This window comes from Oncorhynchus mykiss, chromosome 16 (assembly GCF_057628025.1).
Source record: "Oncorhynchus mykiss isolate SJ-2025 chromosome 16, ASM5762802v1, whole genome shotgun sequence".
NCBI lineage: Eukaryota > Metazoa > Chordata > Actinopteri > Salmoniformes > Salmonidae > Oncorhynchus > Oncorhynchus mykiss.
Window position 1 is genome coordinate 29,433,945 of NC_143037.1, and position 20,448 is coordinate 29,454,392.

Here is a 20,448-nt window from a genome sequence, read left to right on the forward strand (position 1 = left end):
CCCCGTTCTGAGCCAATTGCAATTTTCCTAAGTCCTTTTTTGTGGCACTTGACCACACGACTGAACAGTAATTCAGGTGTGACAAAACTTGGGCCTGTAGGACCTGTCTTGGCATACATAGCCATTCTGGCTTTACTCAAAGCCAGATTTTAAAAAGTAAGGGGCCTAAACAGCTACCCTGGGGAATTCCTGCTTCTACTTGGATTATGTTTGAGAGGCTTCCTTCCATTAAAGAACACCCTCTCCCTCTGTGTTCTGTTAGACAAGTAACTCTTTATCCACAGTATAGCAGGGGGTGTAAAGCCATATCACAAACGTTTTTCCGGCAGCATTATGTCAAAAGCCGCACTGAAATCTAACAAAACAGCCCCCACAATATTTTTATCATCAATTTCTCTCAGCCAATAATCACTCATTTTTGTAAGGGAATACCCCCAAAATACCCCCAAAAATGAATGGCAAAACATTGGCATTGGACAAACCATATACACGGTGTCCAATACCACCCAATGTGGCGTTGATTCGTGTAAAGTTGATTGCAAATGCCATATGGCAAATGCCAGTTGTAACACTTCAAAAATCCAACAGGTGGCGAGTACGCTCCACCTTGGTTTTTCATATTGGAAATCAACATCCAAAAAGCAAAATTTTGAAAAAATGTTTTTTTTTGTCAAAAACGTATCACCCCTTAAAAAAGTGCTTTCTGGACCGTTTTTCGAAATTCTTTCGAATTTTGTGTCAATTACACACGTATAAGAACCGTATCAACATACTTTAGTCGTATTTTATTATCATAATTATTTATTTATTTTTTTACTTCTGCATAAGGCATATGTTTTGTCCATTTGCAATGTGATTTCATAGGAAGTCAAAAGTCAAAAATGTGAACTTTAAAAAAAAAACGTATCACCCTCGTAAAAAAGTGCTTTCTGGACCGTTTTTCGAAATTGTTTCGATTTTATGTCAAGTAATCATGTGTAAGAACTGTATGAATATACTTTTGTAAAATTTTATTATCATAATTATAATTTTTTTGCTTGTGGATATGATTTGTCCATTTGCAATATGATTTCATAGGAAGTCAAAAGTCAAAGTCAAAAGTCACTCTTTTTGGGGCCAAATGCAATAAGAAATTTGACATGCTCAAAAATCCTGCAGAAATGCACGTGCATTTGCAATATGTTTCAATGGGCATTTACCATCACGAATTTGGCATGCTCAAAAGTCAAACTATACTTTGCTCAAACTATACTTTTGTCATAAGGCATATGTTTTGTCCATTTGCAATATGATTTCATAGGAAGTCAAAGTCAAAAGTCACTTTTTCTTTGGCCAAATGCCAAAAGAAATTTGACATGCTCAAAAATACTGCAGAATTGCAAAATTGACTGACCTGATGAACACAGGATTTCACTATAGAATCATATTGCAAGTGCACGTGCATTTGCAATATGTTTCAATGGGCATGTACCATCACGAATTTGGCATGGTCAAAAATCCTGCAGAAATGCAAAATTGACTGGCCTGATGAACACAGGATGGCCGGGCAGTGATAGTTGTTCCTTTCCATCACTCGTTGTGTTGATTTCATCATGTCCATTTGGTGATGTTTTTTTCACTATTGAATCATATTGCAAATGCACGTGCATTGTTGTGCAACTGGTGATTGAAAATAGGCACCTGGTAACCCAAAAATAAAAATATGGTTGTAAATGCATTTACCGGGACTCCTATTGTCCATGCCCGCTATGGGAGTACCCTACTACGGCCATCTATCCGTGGTGGCCGTCCTGAGTGCTTTATGGACAGTTTAAAATATTCTGATGGATACGCATTGTTGTGCAACTGGTGATTGAAAATAGGCACCTGGTAACCCAAAAATAAAAATATGGTTGTAAATGCATTTACCGGTCATTCTGATATTAATGCCCGCTATGGGAACACAGGATGGCCGGGCAGTGATAGTTGTTCCTTTCCATCGCTCGTTGTGTTGATTTCATTATGTCCATTTGTTTATGTTTTCTCATTTTTGCTAAGTCACTGTGCATTTGCAATATGGTTCAATGGGCATTTACCATCACAAATTTGTCATGCTATAAAAATCCTGCAGGAATGTGAAATTGACTGGCCCGATGAACTCGGGATGGCTGGGCAGTGATTCTGGTTCATCTCAATCGCTCGTTAGGGTTGATTTCAGAATGTCACTTTGGTGATGGTACCTCACTGTTTAAACATATTGCAAATGGACAAGAGTCACCAGCAAGTCACCGTCCATCAGTCAATTAGAAATCATTCTGACACCAAACTGATACAAACTGACACCAAACCCACTTTTTCCAACTCGTATAGTAGCCAACTATCACATACTTCAGAGCTGGCCCAAAATTCACAACGCCTTCGGTTCAAACCATAAAAAAACCATAAAAAACGTAGTTACGTTCTAGCTGCGGGTCCATTTCTTGTGTTATGTGTAGGCCTAGCTGAGGCGACCCCGAATCCCAAGTTTTGGCTCGATAGGTCATTTGGTGTCCGAGCAAATTGATTGGTGCTGAAAATCCACTTTTTTCCATGACTTGCTACGGGGTCCTTGAATGAGCTATCGGACAGAAACGTTGGGGTCTGTCTCTATGGGCCGAGACGGTCGCAATGCACCTAGTCTTGTGACTCTGGGACATTTCTAAATGTCGTCATTTTCGTGATGCAAAAATGAATTGAAGTCATTGCAAATGTACGAGGCTGTTTCTCGGTCCGAGAACCTTCTAGAGCCACCTAACTCACCACACACTATCGACCTGAGGTATAGAACAGGTTTCTAAAGTTTCGGGAACTCTAGGTCTGACGGTTCTTTAAAAGTTCCAACAAGGTTAACTAATGCAGGCAGTGTATGTCTCTACGCACCCCAATGGGTCCCTCCTTCCAAGCTGTGTGTGTGTGTGTGATTTAGTTTTCCTTTGAAATTTTATGCGAAAAATGACTGATTTACAGTTCATGGGGGTTGCCTAATCACATATATGAAGTTTTGGACAGATCTGACTTTTTTAACCCTTCGAAACAGCTCCTGGGACACCAATTATGGCACTTCCGGTTGGCACAGGAAGCTAAAAGTCAACACACATCCTCATTGGGGTATGCTTTTACAGAATCCTGAGTTTTAAGTCTTTACGTTAAGAACTGACTGATTTACACAGGGTTGAATACACTATGTCTATCAAACTGCAGGCAGGGTATGGATATACACTTTTAGGGTGATTTTAACCACTTCCGGTTGCTCCAGGAAGCTTAGAATCGACATAGGTAGACCTCATAGTGGCCTGATGGACTGTTATCGAAGACAGGTTCATAAGGCATTCATAACCCACATAGGCTTCAGGTTGAAATTAGGGGTGCAGGCAATGTATTCCTATGGGGAGAGATGTCATTGTAATCTGTGAGATCAAAAAACCCTGTTTTACTGTTAAGGGTTAATGCCACACGGTCAAGGTTAGGCTTGCACGGATCAGAAGGACCTTAGGAACGTACTTGAGGTCGATTTTTCTTCTCACCCTAACGGTTCTCTCACTGTCACCCAAAAGCAAATGACGTTGTGGGGCAGGCTTCATTTTGGGCCTACTTTTCTAATGGTCGCTGCGCTTAGACCGAGCGAGCTACGGTCAAGCGGGTTATCTCGTTGAACTCGGCACAGTCTGGAGACTATGGTGATGCCGTTTTTTGTGTTGATTTCAGAATGCCATTTTGGTGATGGTCCCTCTCCGTTTAAACACATTGCAAATGTACAAAAGTCAACTAGCAAGTCAGTGTCCATCAGTCAATTAGATGTCATTCTGACACCAAACTGATACCAATTGGTTTTCCTAGATATGGTTACTATACTGTGACCACTACATCTGATGGATCTGAATACTGCTTGCAAGCTTATTTCTGCAACATTAATAAAGTTGTGATCAATACATGTTGATGTGCTGTTTGTAACTGCCCTGGTAGGTTGACTGATAACCTGAACCAGGTTGCAGGCACTGGTTACAGTTTGAAGCTTCTTCTTGAGTGGCAGCTTGATGAAAGCCAGACAATATTTAAATCACCCAGAAAATATACCTCTCTGTTGATATCACATACATTATCAAGTATTTCACACATTATCCAGATAATGACTGTTAGCGCTTGGTGGTCTATAGCAGCTTCCCACAATAATGTGATTTAGGTGAGGCAGATGAACCTGTAGCCATATTACTTCAACAGTATTTAGGCAAAGACTAGAAGGAGTTTCCATATGCCAGTAATTTCCTTTGAAATCCGTGAAGGTAAGTGAACAAGTGCACCCTTCGGGAGGCCATGTCTTCAGATGAGAGGCCATGTCAGTGGCATATCTACCCATTCCAGTCCCAAAATAAACCTTAGATATGAAAGGAGAGATTATTGGGACACAACCTCTGTCTGACAGTGAGGTTAACATGCTAACTACTGGTTTCCTACTACAGGAGGTTGGTGGCACCTTAAATGGGGAGGACGGACCCATGGTAATGGCTGAAGAAGAATCAATGGAATGGTATCAAATACATCAAACCATGTGTTTGATGCCCTTTCATTCGCTCTGTTCCAGCCATTATTATGAGCCATTCTCTTCTCAGCAGCCTCCTGTGCTTCCTACCTCACGCTAAGCATCAGCACGACTAATACATTTTCCACCTCTGTTAGTATTGGAACTGACGGGGAAAGCAGCTAACAGGTTAATGACATGGGAGGCCATTCAGAAGGAAAACTTCCTGACAGCCCAGAGCAAGATCCAGAGAGGGAGCGACTCAGAGAGGCTCAAACGGATGTCAGTCAAGTGAGTAAACCTTTACACCCGCCCTCCAGTTAGCATCCATCTCTCTTTCAGCATTTTTCTCTACCAATTTAACTACAGCCTTTTCTAGATAATGTGGATATTTATGGATATTATGAATATATTTATGTTTACATGTTACAGTAGCCTACATATACATGTATTGTATACCTTTAAATATTTATATATTTTTGTCCAAATAATATATTTTATATACTTTAATATACAATATGTACTGTACTGTAATATTTTTATTATGTGATGTTGTACGATCAGGTCCAAAATGATTGGCACCCTTGATAAAGATGAGCAAAAAAGACTATAAAATAGATAATACAAAATACTGAGGCTGAAACTTGGCCGCAAGTAGATCTTCCGGTAAGACAATAACCCCAATGTACACATCAAAATCCACGAAGAAATTGTTAACTTACCACAAAATCAACATTTTGCAAATGACCCTCTCATGCTCCGGTCTTGAACCCCATTAAAAATCATTGTTTTGAATTGAAGAGGGCAGTCGATAAGTGCAGATGAAGGATATCAAAGATCTGTAAAGTTTCTGTATGGAGGAATGGTCTAAGATCCCTTCCAATGTGTTCTCCAATCTCATAAAACATTTTAGAAAAAGGCTCAGTGACATTATCCAAGTTTCAAGTTTTATTACTCGTATGTGCGGGATATACATGGTATACATCATCCAACTAAATGCTTATTTGCAGGTTCCTTCTCGACAATGCCACAACAATAAGAAATAATAAAATATAAGAATAAAAACAAAGTTCATGACTCAGTAGAATAAACATTTTTAGGGTGGTATAATATTTCATTTGTAGTCCAATATCTACACTTGTTTTGGGGAAGTGGGGGTTTGGGGGTCAAGTGTTTAAATTGTGCACTATTTAGCAATCATAATAAAAGTCTGGTAGCAGCAGTTGTGATGTGTGTGTAGCATGAATTTGTGTGTGTGCGAGTGCATGTGTGCTAAGGTGTGGAGAATCAGAGCAGGTGTTCAGTCCAGTTCAAGTGTTCAGCAGTTCAGCGATGTGAATCGGGGCATGTTACCTTATCTGCTTGCTGAAGTCAAAAATCAACTCCTTTGTTTTGTTGATGGTGACGGAGAGGTTGTTGTCCTGGCACCACAATGCCAATTATTTTACCTCCTCCTTATAGGCTGACTCATCATTGCAGGTTAACCATGGTGTCATCAGCAAACTTGATGATGGATTTGGTGTCATACAAAGCCACGCAGTTGTGGGTGAATAGGGAGTACAGCAGAGGGTTGAGGACACACCCCTTGAGGGCCCCTGTGTTAACAGTCAGTGTGGAGGTGTTGTTGCCAATCCTCACAGCCTGTGGTCTGCCTGTCAGGAAGTCCAGTTGCAGAGGGTGGTGTCCAGACCCAGGGCTCTGAGCTTGGTGTCGAGCTTGGAGGGGAAAATTGTGTTGAATGCTGAACTGTAGTCAATGAACAGCGTTCTCACATAGGTATTCCTCTTGTGTGTGGAAATGTGTTATGGAAATGGCATCTTCCGTGGATCTGTTGGAGGCCTTGCAAGGTGAGGTACAGATGTAGAATCTTAATTTAAGACAGTTTGCTACAGAAGGAAAATAATCCTTCAGCAACAGCAAATGTAAATTATTATGTGGATTATAATTTAATTAACATTTTTGTAGTGGTGGATATGTTTTTCGTTAGGACAAATCAAATCCAATTTCTACATAGAAATTAAACTTTAGAAGCCTTTTTAAACCTCAAATACATTACAAGTTTGCATTTCCCGCTGTGCAGGAAAATTCACAGCAACCAAAGTGATCAAATTAAGATCCTACATCTGTATTGAAAACAGGGGTTCCAATAATTTTGAACCCTATATTTTAGAGCAAAACAAATCATTTTTTATTAAACAAAATCTCTTTCTCTGAGTAATTGTATTAGTGTAAATTTCTGCAGGCAATATAGCTCTGTATTTGTGTTCTTTATCTTATAGTCTTTTTTGCTTATCTTTATCAAGGGTGCCAATAATTCTGGACCTGACTATGTGTTTACTGTGTGACAGGGTGGACAGTGTGCTGAAACAGATGGCTGAGACAAGGGATCATGATCGCAGACTGAGGGCTCTGGAATCGGAGGTCAGGCTTACATTTTGTTCCGACATTCTATTTATGTGTTTGTGTGTGTGATTTAGATTTTGTACATACTGTATGTCTCACAGTCCCAACATGTTTGTGTGTGTGCTTGAGTGTTTCCACCAGCAGACGAAGATTGAGAAAGGGCAGGGTTGCTCCAGCTCCCTTGGCATGTGATTGTTGCTTGTGATGCCAATTGAGTCATTCGTTATATCAAATTGAGGTGTGTGTGTGTTTTCAAGTTTTATGAATCGAATGTACAGGATACACATGATACACCGTCCAACGAAATGCTTACTTGCAGGTCCTTTCCTGACAATGCAATTAAATGGCTCAGGGCATCAACAAAGGAACTCCATTTCTGTCTGTCTCTGGCCATCTTCTCCACCGTGCCTCAGCTGTGCTGATTTTGTTGGAGCTTGGTCTCCATTGTTCTACGCCACGTTGCCTTGGGCCTCCCCCTCTTACATCTGCCCTCTGAAAGCCAATAGACAGCTATTCTTGGGATAGAGTCTGTACTCTTTCTCAGGACGTGTCCAATCCAGCTCCAGCAGCGTCTCTTGAGTATGGCATCGATGGCTTCCTGCTTAGTTTGTCTAAGGAGGTCGGTCTTTGATATTGTGTTTGGCCTGAAGATGTCCATGATTCTCCAGAGACAAGTTGTGTGGAAGGTAGATCGTTTTTTCGGGTCTTCTGTAATTTTCCAGAGGAGGAGAGTTGGCAGTACACAGCTCTGGTATATTTTGAGTTTGTATTTGTGCTATATTGTCCCAATTTCCAGAATTCGTGGAACTTCATAAAGATTGCTCTTGCTTTATTGATTCTGGTGCAGATGTCTTTGCTGGTGCTTCCATCATGGCATATGGTTAATCAATCAATGGTATTTATAAAGCCCTTTTTACCTCAGCAGATGTCAAAGTGCTATACAGAAACCCAGCCTAAAACCCAGGTCAGGGGAAACTGTTGCCCTGTCCGACGATACCCCCGGACAGGGCCAACCAGGCACGATATATCCCCACCCACGTTGCCAAAGCACAGCCTCCACAACACTAGAGGGATATCAACAGACCACCAACTTACTACCTTGAGACAAGGCTGAGTATAGCCCACAAAGATGTCCTCCATCACACAAGCCTGATGGGGGCGCAAAACCGGACAAGAAGATCTGTGACTCAACCCACTCAAGTGACGCACCCCTCCTAGGGACGGCATGGAAGAGCACTAGTAAGCCAGACACAGCCCCCATAATACGGTCAAAGGCAGAGAATCCCAGTGGAGAGAGGGGAGCCGGCCAGGCAGAGACAGCAAGGGCGGTTCGTCGCTCCAGTACTTTGCCGTTCACCTTTGCACCCATTGCCCAGACTACAATCAATCACAGTACCCACTGAAGCGACTTCAGTAAAGACTTAAAGGTTGATACCGAGTCTGTGTCTCTCACATGGACAGGTAGACCATTCCAAAAAATTGAGCTCTATAGAAGAAAGCCCTGCCTCTAGCTGTTTGCTTAAAAATGGGGACAATAAGGAGGCCTGCATCTTCTGACCGTATTGTACGTGTAGGTATGTATGGCAGCACCAAATCAGAGCACACCCATGTAATGCTTTGTAGGTTATCAGTAAAACCTTGAAATCAACCCTAGCCTTAACAGGAAGCCAGTGTAGAGAGGCAAGCACTGGAGTAGTATGATCACATTTTTTGGTTCTAGTCAAGATTCTAGCAGCTGTATTTATCACTTACTGAAGTTTATATGATCCTCCCAAGGTAAGTAAAACTGTGGGTTAACGCCCCTGTTCCTTGATTTTGGCTGCTTTTGCTGTGTTGATGTTGATGGGCATGACCTTTGTCTTGCTGTAGTTGATAACCAGGCTGGCTGACTTGCTGGCCAAAGGACTGGACTCTGTCAGTTTTATCTTGTAGATGTTGGTGTGTGTGTGTGTGATAAAAAGAGAAAGGTCATCGGTGAAGTCAATGTCTTCTAGAGAAGAGTACAAGGTCCATCATATTCCTCTTGCCTGATCTTCTGTTGTTCGCCACATGAACCTGTCTATTGCCTGGTTGAAGAGTATGTCTGACATCACACAACCTTGACAAACTCCAGACTTCACAGCAAAGCTCATGTTTCTCATTCCCACAGTGCATGAAAAGTTGCTTGTAGAACTGTTTTATGATATTAACAACATGGGTGGGGATTCAATAAATTCTTAAGATCTTTCATAGGCTTTCGCGGTGAATGCTGTCAACAGCCTTCTAGAAGTCAATAAAGTTGAGTAGAGTTTCCATCTGTATATCTCCTTCCTACCCTGAAACCTGCTTGTTCATTCCTAAACACTTTGTCTATAGCTCAAGACATCCATTGTATGATAATCTTGCAAAAGATCTAGCTGGGAACGGATGTGTCACCCCTCCAGTTGTTGCAATCGGATACCCTGCCCTTCTTAGACCTGTATGATGACCCCCTTGGTCCAATCTGAAGGTATATTTCCTTTCATCCAGATGTCAGTGAAGAGTGGAAGACGGATGATTGCATCCAATACTGGATCGATTTTGAATAGCTCTGCATTGAGGTTATAGGGATCTGGAACTTTCCCATTCTTTAGTGACTTGATTGTATGGATTTTTTATTTTTGGGTTGGTGGGGCAGTGTTTATGTCTAGGTCTTCTGGAGCAGCTTCAGGTGTGTTAATTGAACCTCTCTGAAATGTTCTGTCAATCTTGCTTCATGTTCATTTTTCAGTAGTCAGGAGATTGCCTTGTATGTCTTTGATGTGAATATTTGACTTGAATTTTCTGCCACAGATTAGGTTAGTGATTTTGTATACTTTTCCTTGCCAGCTGCTTGCTGCTACTTTTTCAGCTGCACTTGCCAGCTCCTCTAGGTACTGCTCCTCCAATTTCTGTTTTGACCTTTGCGATTTAGCATCTGTTGTTTTCTTTTTCAGGTCCCTTCTTTCCGCAATCATTTCCCATGTTTCTGGGGTGATCAATTCATTGCGTTTCCTTCTTCTGTGTTCTATGGTTTTCTTGCTGCTTTCACTGTAAGCTTTAACCACTTTCTCCCACTATCTGACTATATTTCCTTCAGTCACCTCATCTTCTTCACCTGTGTTCTTTGAAAGGGCTTGATACTTGTTGCGAACTAGCATTATGAAGGTTTTCTTGACGGTTTAATCCCTCAGTATGCCAACTTCAAATTTTGTTGTTCCTTTTGTCGGTGGTCTTGAACAGTTCAGCTTTAGTTGATGTCGGCAGTCACAAGACGTCCCTCCCGCACCTTGACGTCCCTCAGCGAGATAATCCACTTGCTATTGATCATCAGGTGGTCAATTTGGTTCTTCTCTCTTCCATTAGGCGAGTACATTGTCAGCTTGGATATTCTTGTGGGGAAACAAGCTGCCACCAACCACCAGGTTATTTGTGACACAGAATGTTGCCAGTCTGTCACCGTTGTCATTCATCTCTCCACAGCTGTACTTCCCCATTGTTCTCTCGTAGTTGGCGTTGTCGGTGCCAACCTTTGCATTCAGGTATCCGATGACGAAGAGCAGGTGTTGAACAGGTGCCTTCTAAACTTCAGATTGGAGGGTGTTATAGAACATACATTTTTCTTCATCTTTGACATAGTTTGTGGGATGTTTACTCTACCCCTTTCTGTAGGATGATGGAGACACCTTCACAATGTTGTCCGTGCTGTTTCTCCAGTGCTGGTTATTGTGGAACCAGAGCAAGTCCACCTGGCTTTACTCGCTCCCAGGATCTGTAGCTTGTATCTTCTTATTTCGTTGGTAACCTGTGCCAGCTTTCCGGACTCAAACAGTGTTTTAACATTCCATAAGCCAATGTGCAATTTGTTTTTGGTGTTCAGTCCTCCCATCTTCACATAACCAGTTTCCCATAGGCTTTCACTGATGGCGGTCATACAAGTCTGGGACTCTGGGAGATCTTAGCATCCAGTTGAAGGATTGTCATTTGTTCATGTAGCACAAAGGTTTTACGGTATGATGTTGCTAGCCCCATGCCCAACCATGCACCATGTTAGATTCTTGAAAATGTATCGAGAATGTCTTGGAAGGGTGTTCATAATGGTAGCTACATTTAGTTGTGAGAGAACAAGCTTGCACTGGAATATATTTAATTGGACTTGACTCTCAAACTAACATTTTTTAACCATTCTTTCCCAGTTGGAGTATTGCTCCAGTGCACTCAGCTGGATAATGGAAGCACTCTCACAGAGCAACATGGTCAAACCCACTCGACCACCGCCAACACTTAGAGGTACCTCCCAATATACAGTGCATACTGAAAGTATTCAGACCTCTTGACTTTTTCCACATTTTGTTACATTACAGCCTTATTTTAAAATGTATTAAATTGTTTTTTTACCCCCTCAATCTACACACAATACCCCATAATAACAAAGCAAAAACAGGTTTTTAGAAATGTTAGCAAATGTATCAAATAAAACTGAAATCAAATCTAATTTTATTTGTCACATGCGCCAAATACAACCTTAGTGTGAAATGCTTACTTTACAAGCCCTTAACCAACAATGCAGTTCAAGAAAGAGTTAATAAACTATTTTCTTCAACCAAATAAACTAAAGTAAAACATTTTAAAAAGTAACACAATAAAATAACAATAACGAGGCTTTATACAGGGGGTACCGAGTCAATGTGTGGGGGTACAGAATAGTCAATGTCATTTGTACATGTAGGTAGGGGTAAAGTGAGAATGCATAGATAATAAACAGCGAGTAGCAGCAGTGTAAAAAACAAATGGGGGGGTTGTCAATGTAAATAGTCCGGGTGGCCATTTGATTTATTGTTCTGCAGTATTATGGCTTGGGGGTTGAAGCTGTTCAGGAGCCATTTGGTTCTAGACTTGGTGCTTCGGTACCACTTGCCATGCGGTAGCAGAGAAAACAGTCTATGACCTGGGTGACTGGAGTCTTTGACAATTTTTTGGTCATTCCTCTGACTCCGCCTAGTATATAGGTCCTAGATGGCAGGAAGCTTGGCCCCAACGGTGATGCAACCAGTTAGGATGCTCTCTATGGTGCAGCTGTAGAATTTTGAGGATCTGGTGACCCATGCCAAATCTTTTCAGTCTCCTAAGAGGGAAAGATGGTGTTGTGCCCTCTTCACGACTGTCTTGGTGTGTTTGGACCATGATAGTTTGTTGGTGATGTGGACACCAAGTAACTTGAAACTCTAAACTGCTTCACTACAGCCCCATCAATGTTAATGGGCACCTGTTCGGCCCACCTTTTTCTTTAGTCCACGATCACCTCCTTTGTCTTGTTCAGATTGAGGTTGTTGTCCTGGCACCACACTGCCAGGTCTCTGACCTCCTCCCTATAGGCTGTCTCATCGTTATCAGTAATCAGGCTTACCACTTTTGTGTCATCAGCAAACTGAATGGTGTTGGAGTCGTGTTTGGCCACGCAGTCGTGGGTGAACAGGGAGTACAGGAGGGGACTAAGAACGCACCTCTGAGGGGCCTCGGTGTTGTTGATTAGTGTGGCAGACGTGTTTTTGCCTACCCTTACCACCTGGGGGGCGGCCCATCAAGAAGTCCAGGATCCAGTTGCAGAGTGTTTAGTCCCAGGGTCCTTAGCTTCGTGATGAGCTTTGGGGGCACTGTGGTGTTGAACGCTGAGCTGTAGTCAATGAATAGCATTCTCATATAAGTGTTTATTTTGTCCAGGTGTGAAAGGGCAGTGTGGAGTGCAATAGAGATTGGGTCATCTGTGGATCTGTTGGGGCAGTATGCGAATTGGAGTGGGTCTAGGGTACCGGGATGATGCTGTTGATGTGAACCATGACCAGCCGTTCAAAGCACCTAATGCCTACTGACGTGAAATATCAAATTTACATAAGTATTCAGACCCTTTACACCAGGGGTGTCAAAGTCAAATGGACGGAGGGCCAAATAAAAAAATCAGCTACAAGACGAGGGCCGGACTGTTCGAATGTTCATTGAAAAATTTTTAAATGACGCATATAGTCTAGTGAACCTAATTGAACCTACTGAAAACCTAACAAATATATTACAATATGATCAGATAAATAAAGCAATATTTTCTTATGGCTCTGTCAGTAATCTTTAATTTTCAACAGACACAAAAGACAAATTTCCTTTATATAAATATCCCCATAACATGAACATTAAATGAAAGAAACCGGTATTCAAGGCACCATCAGTAGACTATATTTTCTATTTTAGCAAAAGTGGGCTAAATTTACTTCAAAGAAAAAACAATAATAGCAATTTTCTATCATCCACTCAACTGAAATATTTTTAAAATATAATTGGATTGAAATACAAAAAAATAAAGTGCAAAAATCTATTAATCAAAAACAACACTTTGTTTAAGGAGAAGTAACATGCAGTGAAAACAAATATAAAATTTTAACTTTTAAACTTGAACTGAGTAAAAACTCTAAATATGTGATTGCACAGTAATGTTCACTTGTTTGAGGTTGAGGGTGATACTTGGTGGTGTCCCATCTTTTCCACAAGTTCATCAATGTTCGGGGTAAGGCTCTGAGCTGAAGAAATCCTCAGAATTGAGTGGAGGTGTTCAGCAGTAAGTCGACTTCTGTGTGATGTTTTGTTCAGGTTCATCAAAGAAAACAGTTGTTCACACAGGTATGTGCTGCCAAACATAGACAACGTTTGAGCAGCCTGGATGCGCAGCTGGGGCATTGTGCCGGGGAGGAAACGGGCGAACTCCGCAGCACCCACTGCCGCATATTTTGCCCTCAGTGCATCATTGCATTGGAGGTCAATCAACTCCATTTGGAGGTTTGGTGGTGAGCTTTCCACGTCAACAGCAAATGGGTTACCGAGCAGTTCCAACCTGCTTTTTTGTGCTTCAAAGTCAGCAAATCGGCGTCGAAAGTCAGCGGCAAGCATACCTATTTTATCAGCCAACTGTGTGCTCGGGAACGCACTGGTAGAGAGCTTCTCTTTCATGGTCTGGCAGCTGGGAAAGTGGCTCAAATTTTCTTTCCGCATCTGCGTCTCCCACAGAGTCAGTTTGGTTTTAAATGCCTTCACTGTACTGTACATATCAGAGATGACACGATCCCGACCCTGCAGCTGCAAGTTTATTGCATTCAGATGACTCGTAATGTCACACAGAAAAGCCATTTCACACAGAAACATTTCGTCTCGGAGTTGTGTTGTGTCTTTCCCTTTGCTGTCCAAGAACAGACAAATCTCCTCACGAAGCTCGAAACATCTTTGAAGCACCTTTCCCTGGCTTAGCCATCGCACCTCTGTGTGATAAGGCAAATCACCATGCTCCGTTTCTAACTCCGTCAGAAATGCCTTGAACTGGCGGTGATTCAAACCTTTGGCTCTGATAAAGTTAACTGTGCGCGTGATGATGCTCATTACATGCTCCATTTTCAAGGCTTTACCGCACAACGCTTCCTGGTGTATGATACAATGATAAGCTGTCAGCTCACCTGTCGCGTTTTCCTCTTGCATCTTTTCCCGTATCTTCGCCACCAGTCCGCTCCTGTGTCCACACATCGCAGGTGCTCCGTCGGTTGTCAAACCCACGAGTTTTTCCCAAGGCAGCTCCATCTCATTTACACATCTTGACACCTCTTCATACAAATCATGCCCCGTAGTTGTGCCATGCATAGGACGTAAAGCCAAAAACTCCTCTGTCACGCTTAGGTTGGAGTCCACTCCGCGGATGAAAATTGACAACTGGGCAATGTCAGAAATGTCGGTGCTCTCATCCACAGCCAAGGAATATGCAATAAAATCTTTTCCCTTTTTCACAAGCTGCTCTTTTAGATTGATGGACAACTGGTCTACTCTCTCGGCAATGGTGTTTCTGCTCAGACTCACATTTACAAAGAGTTGCCTTTTTTCTGGGCAAACTTCGTCACAAACTTTAATCATGCAGTTTTTGATGAAATCCCCCTCCGTAAATGGCCGGGCTGATTTAGCGATCTCTTCTGCCAAAATAAAACTGGCCTTGACAGCAGCCTGGCCTTGTGATTTGGCTTTTTTGAACAGAGCCTGTCGAGATTTGAGGCCTCGTTTTAATTCCTCTGCCTTTTGTAGCCTTTGTTCCATGTCCATATTCTTGTTTTTGTCCGCGTGTTTCGTTTCATAATGTCGTCTCAGATTATACTCTTTCAGTACCGCCACACTTTCTCCACACAGAAGACACACAGGTTTTCCAGCTACCTTCGTGAACATATACTCCGACTCCCACCTTGTTTGAAACCCCCGGTTCTCAGTATCCACCTTCCGTTTTGCCATTTTTGATGGGTATCTGAAAGTTAATTTTACTGTGATGCTGACGACTGCTGTGCCAATAAATATTGAAATGAAGCAGCCTACTGCTCGGTGCGTCACCTTTGCATTGTGGGAAATGTAGTATTGGTGCGTGTAAAAGATCTGCGGGCTGCCGGCTTGCTGCGGGCCGGTTCTAATAATAAATCAAGATCATCCCAGGGGCCGTAAAAAACCTTCTTGCGGGCCGGATGTGGCCCGCGGGCCTTGACTCTGACATATGTGCTTTACACAGTTCTTTGTTGTTGCACCTTTTGCAGTGATTACAGCCTTGTTCATCTTTTCCTTGATCCTGACTAGTCTCCCAGTCCCTGCCACTGAAAAACATCCCCACAGCATGATGCTGCCACCACCATTATTTACCATAGGGATGGTGCCAGGTTTCCTCCAGACGTGACGCTTTGCATTCAGGCCAAAGAGTTCAATCTTGGTTTGATCAGACCAGATAATCTTGTTTCTCATGGTTGAGAGTTATTTAGGTGCCTTTTGGCAAACTCCAAGCAGGCTGCCATGTGCCTTTTACTGAGGAGTGGCTTCCGTCTGGCCATAAAGGCCTGATTGGTGGAGTGCTGCAGAGGTGGTTATCCTTCTGGAAGGTTCTCCCATCTCCACAGAATAACTCTGGAGTTCACTGTCAGAGTGACCATGGGGTTCTTGGTCACTTCCCTGACCAAGGCGCTTCTCCCCCGATTGCTCATTTTGGCCGAACGGCCAGCTCTAGGAAGAATCTTGGTGGTTCCAAATTTCTTCCATTTAAGAATGATTTTGTTTTGGTCTCGGCGCTCTACGGACAATTCCTTTGACCTCATAGCTAGGTTTTTGCTCTGACATGCACTGTCAACTGTGGGACCTTACATAGACAGGTTTGTGCCTTTCCAAATCATGCCCAATCAATTGAAATTACCACAGGTGGAGTCCAATCAAGTTGTAGAAACATCTCAAGAATGATCAATGGAATTAGGATGCACCTGAGCTCAATTTCGAGTCTCATAGCAAAGGGTCTGAGTACTTATGTAAATAAGGCATTTGTTTTTTATTTTTAATACATTTGCAAAAATGTCTAAAAACCTGTTTTTGCTTTGTCATTATGGGATTGATGAGGAACATTTTTTAGTTGATCCATTTCAGAATAAGGCTGTAACATAACAAAATGTGGGAAAAGTCAAGGGGTCTGAATTCTTTCTGAATGCACTGTATGTCCCCACAACCTTAATGCTGAGACCACGGTTAATAAACACATTTCAGTCAGTCATTCATTCATTCATTCATTCGTTCATTCATTCATCTCCCAAATCTCTTCTCCAGAGTTTTTAACCAACATAACAATGATGTACAGTGGTTCTTCCTTTAAAAGTTACGAGCTTATGCCGCGACCGTTTGTGGTATAATGGTGGCATTCTGTCATTGCACCACACTATCACAAGGGGGAGTTAGAACGCTGATCTATCGGTAGTCTTAACTGTGGCAATTAATGGAGGCGTTTTCAGTCTTTGAGTCTCTCCTCTGGCAATAGAGTTCTGCATCAATCAACAACAACTGTCTGTGGTCCTGGAGTTAAGATGGAACTTGGGTAAATACAATGGGGGAATTTCACTTGATATGTGGACTGACAATTTCCCCCCAAAAAGGCACGGTGTGCTTTTGGTATCTCTCCCTCTAAAAACAGAAATGCATCATTCTAAGTAACAAACTGGCTTTATTTACAAATTAGTAAGAATGTCTCATCCAAAGTTCAAGAATGGCCTTTTCTCTTCATTCAGATTACAATCGCTCACTTTCAGTTATTTGAAACAAAATCATCTCCAAAATATAATTATTTTTTAAACAAGCCATAGAATGTTGGTTGCAATTTCAGTTTAAAAAAAATGTAAAGTAAGGAACTTGTCTGTCGGCCCTGCAATCAAGATCAAAATTGGTTAAAGAAAATTGTGATGAATAAAAATATATACTACCGTCTCTTGCGCATTTAATTTTCCTTTCATAATGCATCCTTATTTACAAAGCGATTATTATTGTCAACCCTGCATTATAATTATATAAAATCCCCTTAGATATTCTCACAGACCAGATTTGCCCTAACGAAAAATGCCCCTTAGATATTAATTTGGAATTATCCAAACCTCTCAATTGTATTATTGGCGGAGAGTCACGTCATTGGCAGAGTGTCAGGCGGAATTGGTGGAATTGAAGATGGCGAGGAACGAGATGGAGTCACAATCCATGCCAGGCAAACATGCAGATGTTTATTTGAACTACATTTTAGTTGCAACACGTTCGATCAGGTTTAAATCAGGTGACCTACGTAAATACTTGAGTCTCACTAGCGACATGAGTCTCACTAGTGTTGAGTAATGTGCTGTTAAGTGTTGTAGGTCTTAAAAAAATATATGTTATTTAACCTTTATTTTACTATATAAAGGTCTACTTAGTCTGCTGGCGTCTTGACCCAGTTTATGCCCTCATTTTCAATGCAAACCATAACGAATTACTATGGGAATAAATGGAAGAGGCAAGTGGAAGGGGGGGGAAGTAAGGAACCTTTCTGTCGGCTCTGTCGGCCCTGTTTTCACAAGGGCTATTAGCAGGACAATAGACACAATGTGGTCCCAAAAATTCCTCTCTGACATAGGGTCCAGCATATCTCTTGAAGATGTCATTGAATGTCTCGTCAGCTTGGATCCATGCCTGGGCCTGCAGTATGCAAAGTTTTTTGTTTGTCGAAACTACAGAACAGTACAAAACAATGTTAATGTTTTGGAGAAAAAACTATATATATAATAATAATTACAATGTCTTACAGAGCCTTTCCATAAGTCCTCTCAAGTTTCTTCAACTGTCTTCTGACTGTGATTTAGAGCACTGTTGATTGCCTTTGCCGATCGCTCATCATTCATCCATAAAAAATTATTATAGGAATAGATTTCACTGAAATACAGAAATTTTGGAGTAAAGTAGGCTAATGAAGGCAACAAATTGTTGCTTACTGGAACACCCAAAGTGATCCAATTGTTATAATAGGATTTGAAGCAATAGCTTACCTGTGTGTGGTCAACTATTTCAGCACCATTTCGCACTGCTGTGAGACAAGCATGGGGACTGGTCTTGATAAATCAATGAGATGTTTATTTTCACTGAATCTACGTTTGGGTATTGGTTAGTCTCCAATTAAGGTGTGGAAATGTTAGGAGTATTTTGCTCTTAGTAGCCTACTTCCGACCGTCACTTTGTACAGCACTATATTTTCCTAATGGAAACCCTGAGGGTTTTGTTTTTCTTGGAATAGAAACACCATAATATTTATCAAATTAAGCTGAGTTTCTTAAAATCAATCCCACATACTGTGTTCTTACAAACAAAAACAAAAAAGTATCTAGTACAATCAATATTAAATACTGTCAAATGCCATCTGGTGGTCAAACTAGCACTAACTAGCGTTAATGGCAACAATGGCTGACTCTTAAATAACGTGCCATAGAATTCTGTGGCAGCCCGCAAGGTGTGCTGCAGTATGACAACTTTTAAGCTGCAGTATGACAACTTTTAAAGGAAGAACCACTGTATATAAACCCTGGATTGCTGATGCTTTGTATTGGCCAATGAGATGCTTTGAAGCCACCAGTCGGCCATATTGGCACTCCTCAGAAAAGCAGTCCTCCATAGGAATGAATGGAATTCTACAGTATTTAATTTAAATGTTGAGGACAAAATTACATGCATTTATTTTTTTGTTGTCGTGGCGACAGTAACATTAGTACTTTCTAAAAATAGACACTACCATTCAGAAGTTTTGGGTCACTTAGGTGTCCTTGTTTTTGAAAGAAATGCATTTGTTTTTGACACATATATTGTCCTAGAGACATCATAATGCATACTTTTAAATTATGTTATGGGAGCCAAACATAAAATATATACACTACTGTTCAAAAGTTTGGGGTCACTTAGAAATGTCCTTGTTTTCGAAAGAGAACCACATTTTTTACCATTAAAATAACATCAAATTGATCAGAAATACAGTGTAGACATTGCTAATGTTGTAAATGACTATGACTGCCTAGAAGGCCAGCATCCCGGAGTTGCCTCTGGCGTTGAGACTGGTGTTTTGCGGTTACTAATTAATGAAGCTGCCAATTGAGGACTTGTGAGGCATCTGTTTCTCAAAGTATACACTCTAATGTGTCCTCTTGCTCAGTTGTGCACCAGGGCCTCCCACTCCTCGTTCTATTCTGGTTAGAGATGGGTTACTCTGTTCTGTGAAGGGAGTAGTTCACAGCGCTGTACGAGATCTTCAGTTTCTTGGCAATTTCTCACATGGAATAGCCCTCATTTCTCAGAACAAGAATAGACTGACGAGTTTCAGAAGAAAGTTCTTTGTTTCTGGCCATTTTGAGCCTGTAATCGAACCCACAAATGCTGATGCTCCAGATACTCAACTAGTCTAAAGAAGTCTTCTTTAATCAGAACAACCGTTTTCAGCTGTGCTAACATAATTGTAAAAGGGTTTTTCTAATGATAAATTAGCCTTTTAAAATGATAAACTTGGATTAGCTAACACAACGTGCCATTGGAACAAAGGAGTGATGGTTGTTGTAAATGGGCCTCTGTGCGCCTATGTAGATATTCAATAAAAAATCTACCGTTTCCAGCTACAATAGTCATTTACAACATAACAATGTCTACACTGTATTTCTGATCAATTTGATGTTATTTTAATGGACAAAAAATATGGTTTTCTTTCAAAAACAAGGACATTTCTAAATGACCCCACATTTTTGAACGGTAGTGTATATATTTTATGTTTAGCTCACATAATATCATTTAAAAGTATGCATTAATGTGTCAAAAACAAATGCATTTCTAGAGCTTCCCACATTTTTTTTTTACATCGATGGGGGAGTGCCAAGATGGATGTGAGGTGGTTTCAAAACAGCACCCCCTGTAAGTCTAGTGTATATATGTAAATCGTTGGTAGATACAGCCAAATGATACTATACAAAACAACAGGGTACACTTAAAACTGACAGGTTTAAGCATGATACTGTTATAATGCATATTAAGATTAATATGTACACTGAACAAAAATATAAACGCAACATGAAAAATGATGGTCCTATTTTTCATGAGTTGAAATAAAGTACCCAGAAATGTTCCATATGCACAAAAAACATACTTCTCTACAA

The 20,448-nt window shown here is 41.2% G+C and overlaps 1 protein-coding gene across 1 annotated transcript in view; it reads left to right on the plus strand.

The window, feature by feature from the left end:
* The window catches only part of LOC110491797 (transient receptor potential cation channel subfamily M member 4), a 103,882-nt gene that overhangs the window by 77,705 nt on the left and 5,729 nt on the right, over positions 1 to 20,448 (plus strand). Inside the window, exons 24-26 of the mRNA XM_021565561.3 lie at positions 4,693 to 4,825; positions 6,883 to 6,955; positions 11,131 to 11,224. Coding sequence (XP_021421236.3) covers positions 4,693 to 4,825; positions 6,883 to 6,955; positions 11,131 to 11,224 — 300 coding nt within the window. The remainder of the gene's footprint in view (positions 1 to 4,692; positions 4,826 to 6,882; positions 6,956 to 11,130; positions 11,225 to 20,448) is intronic.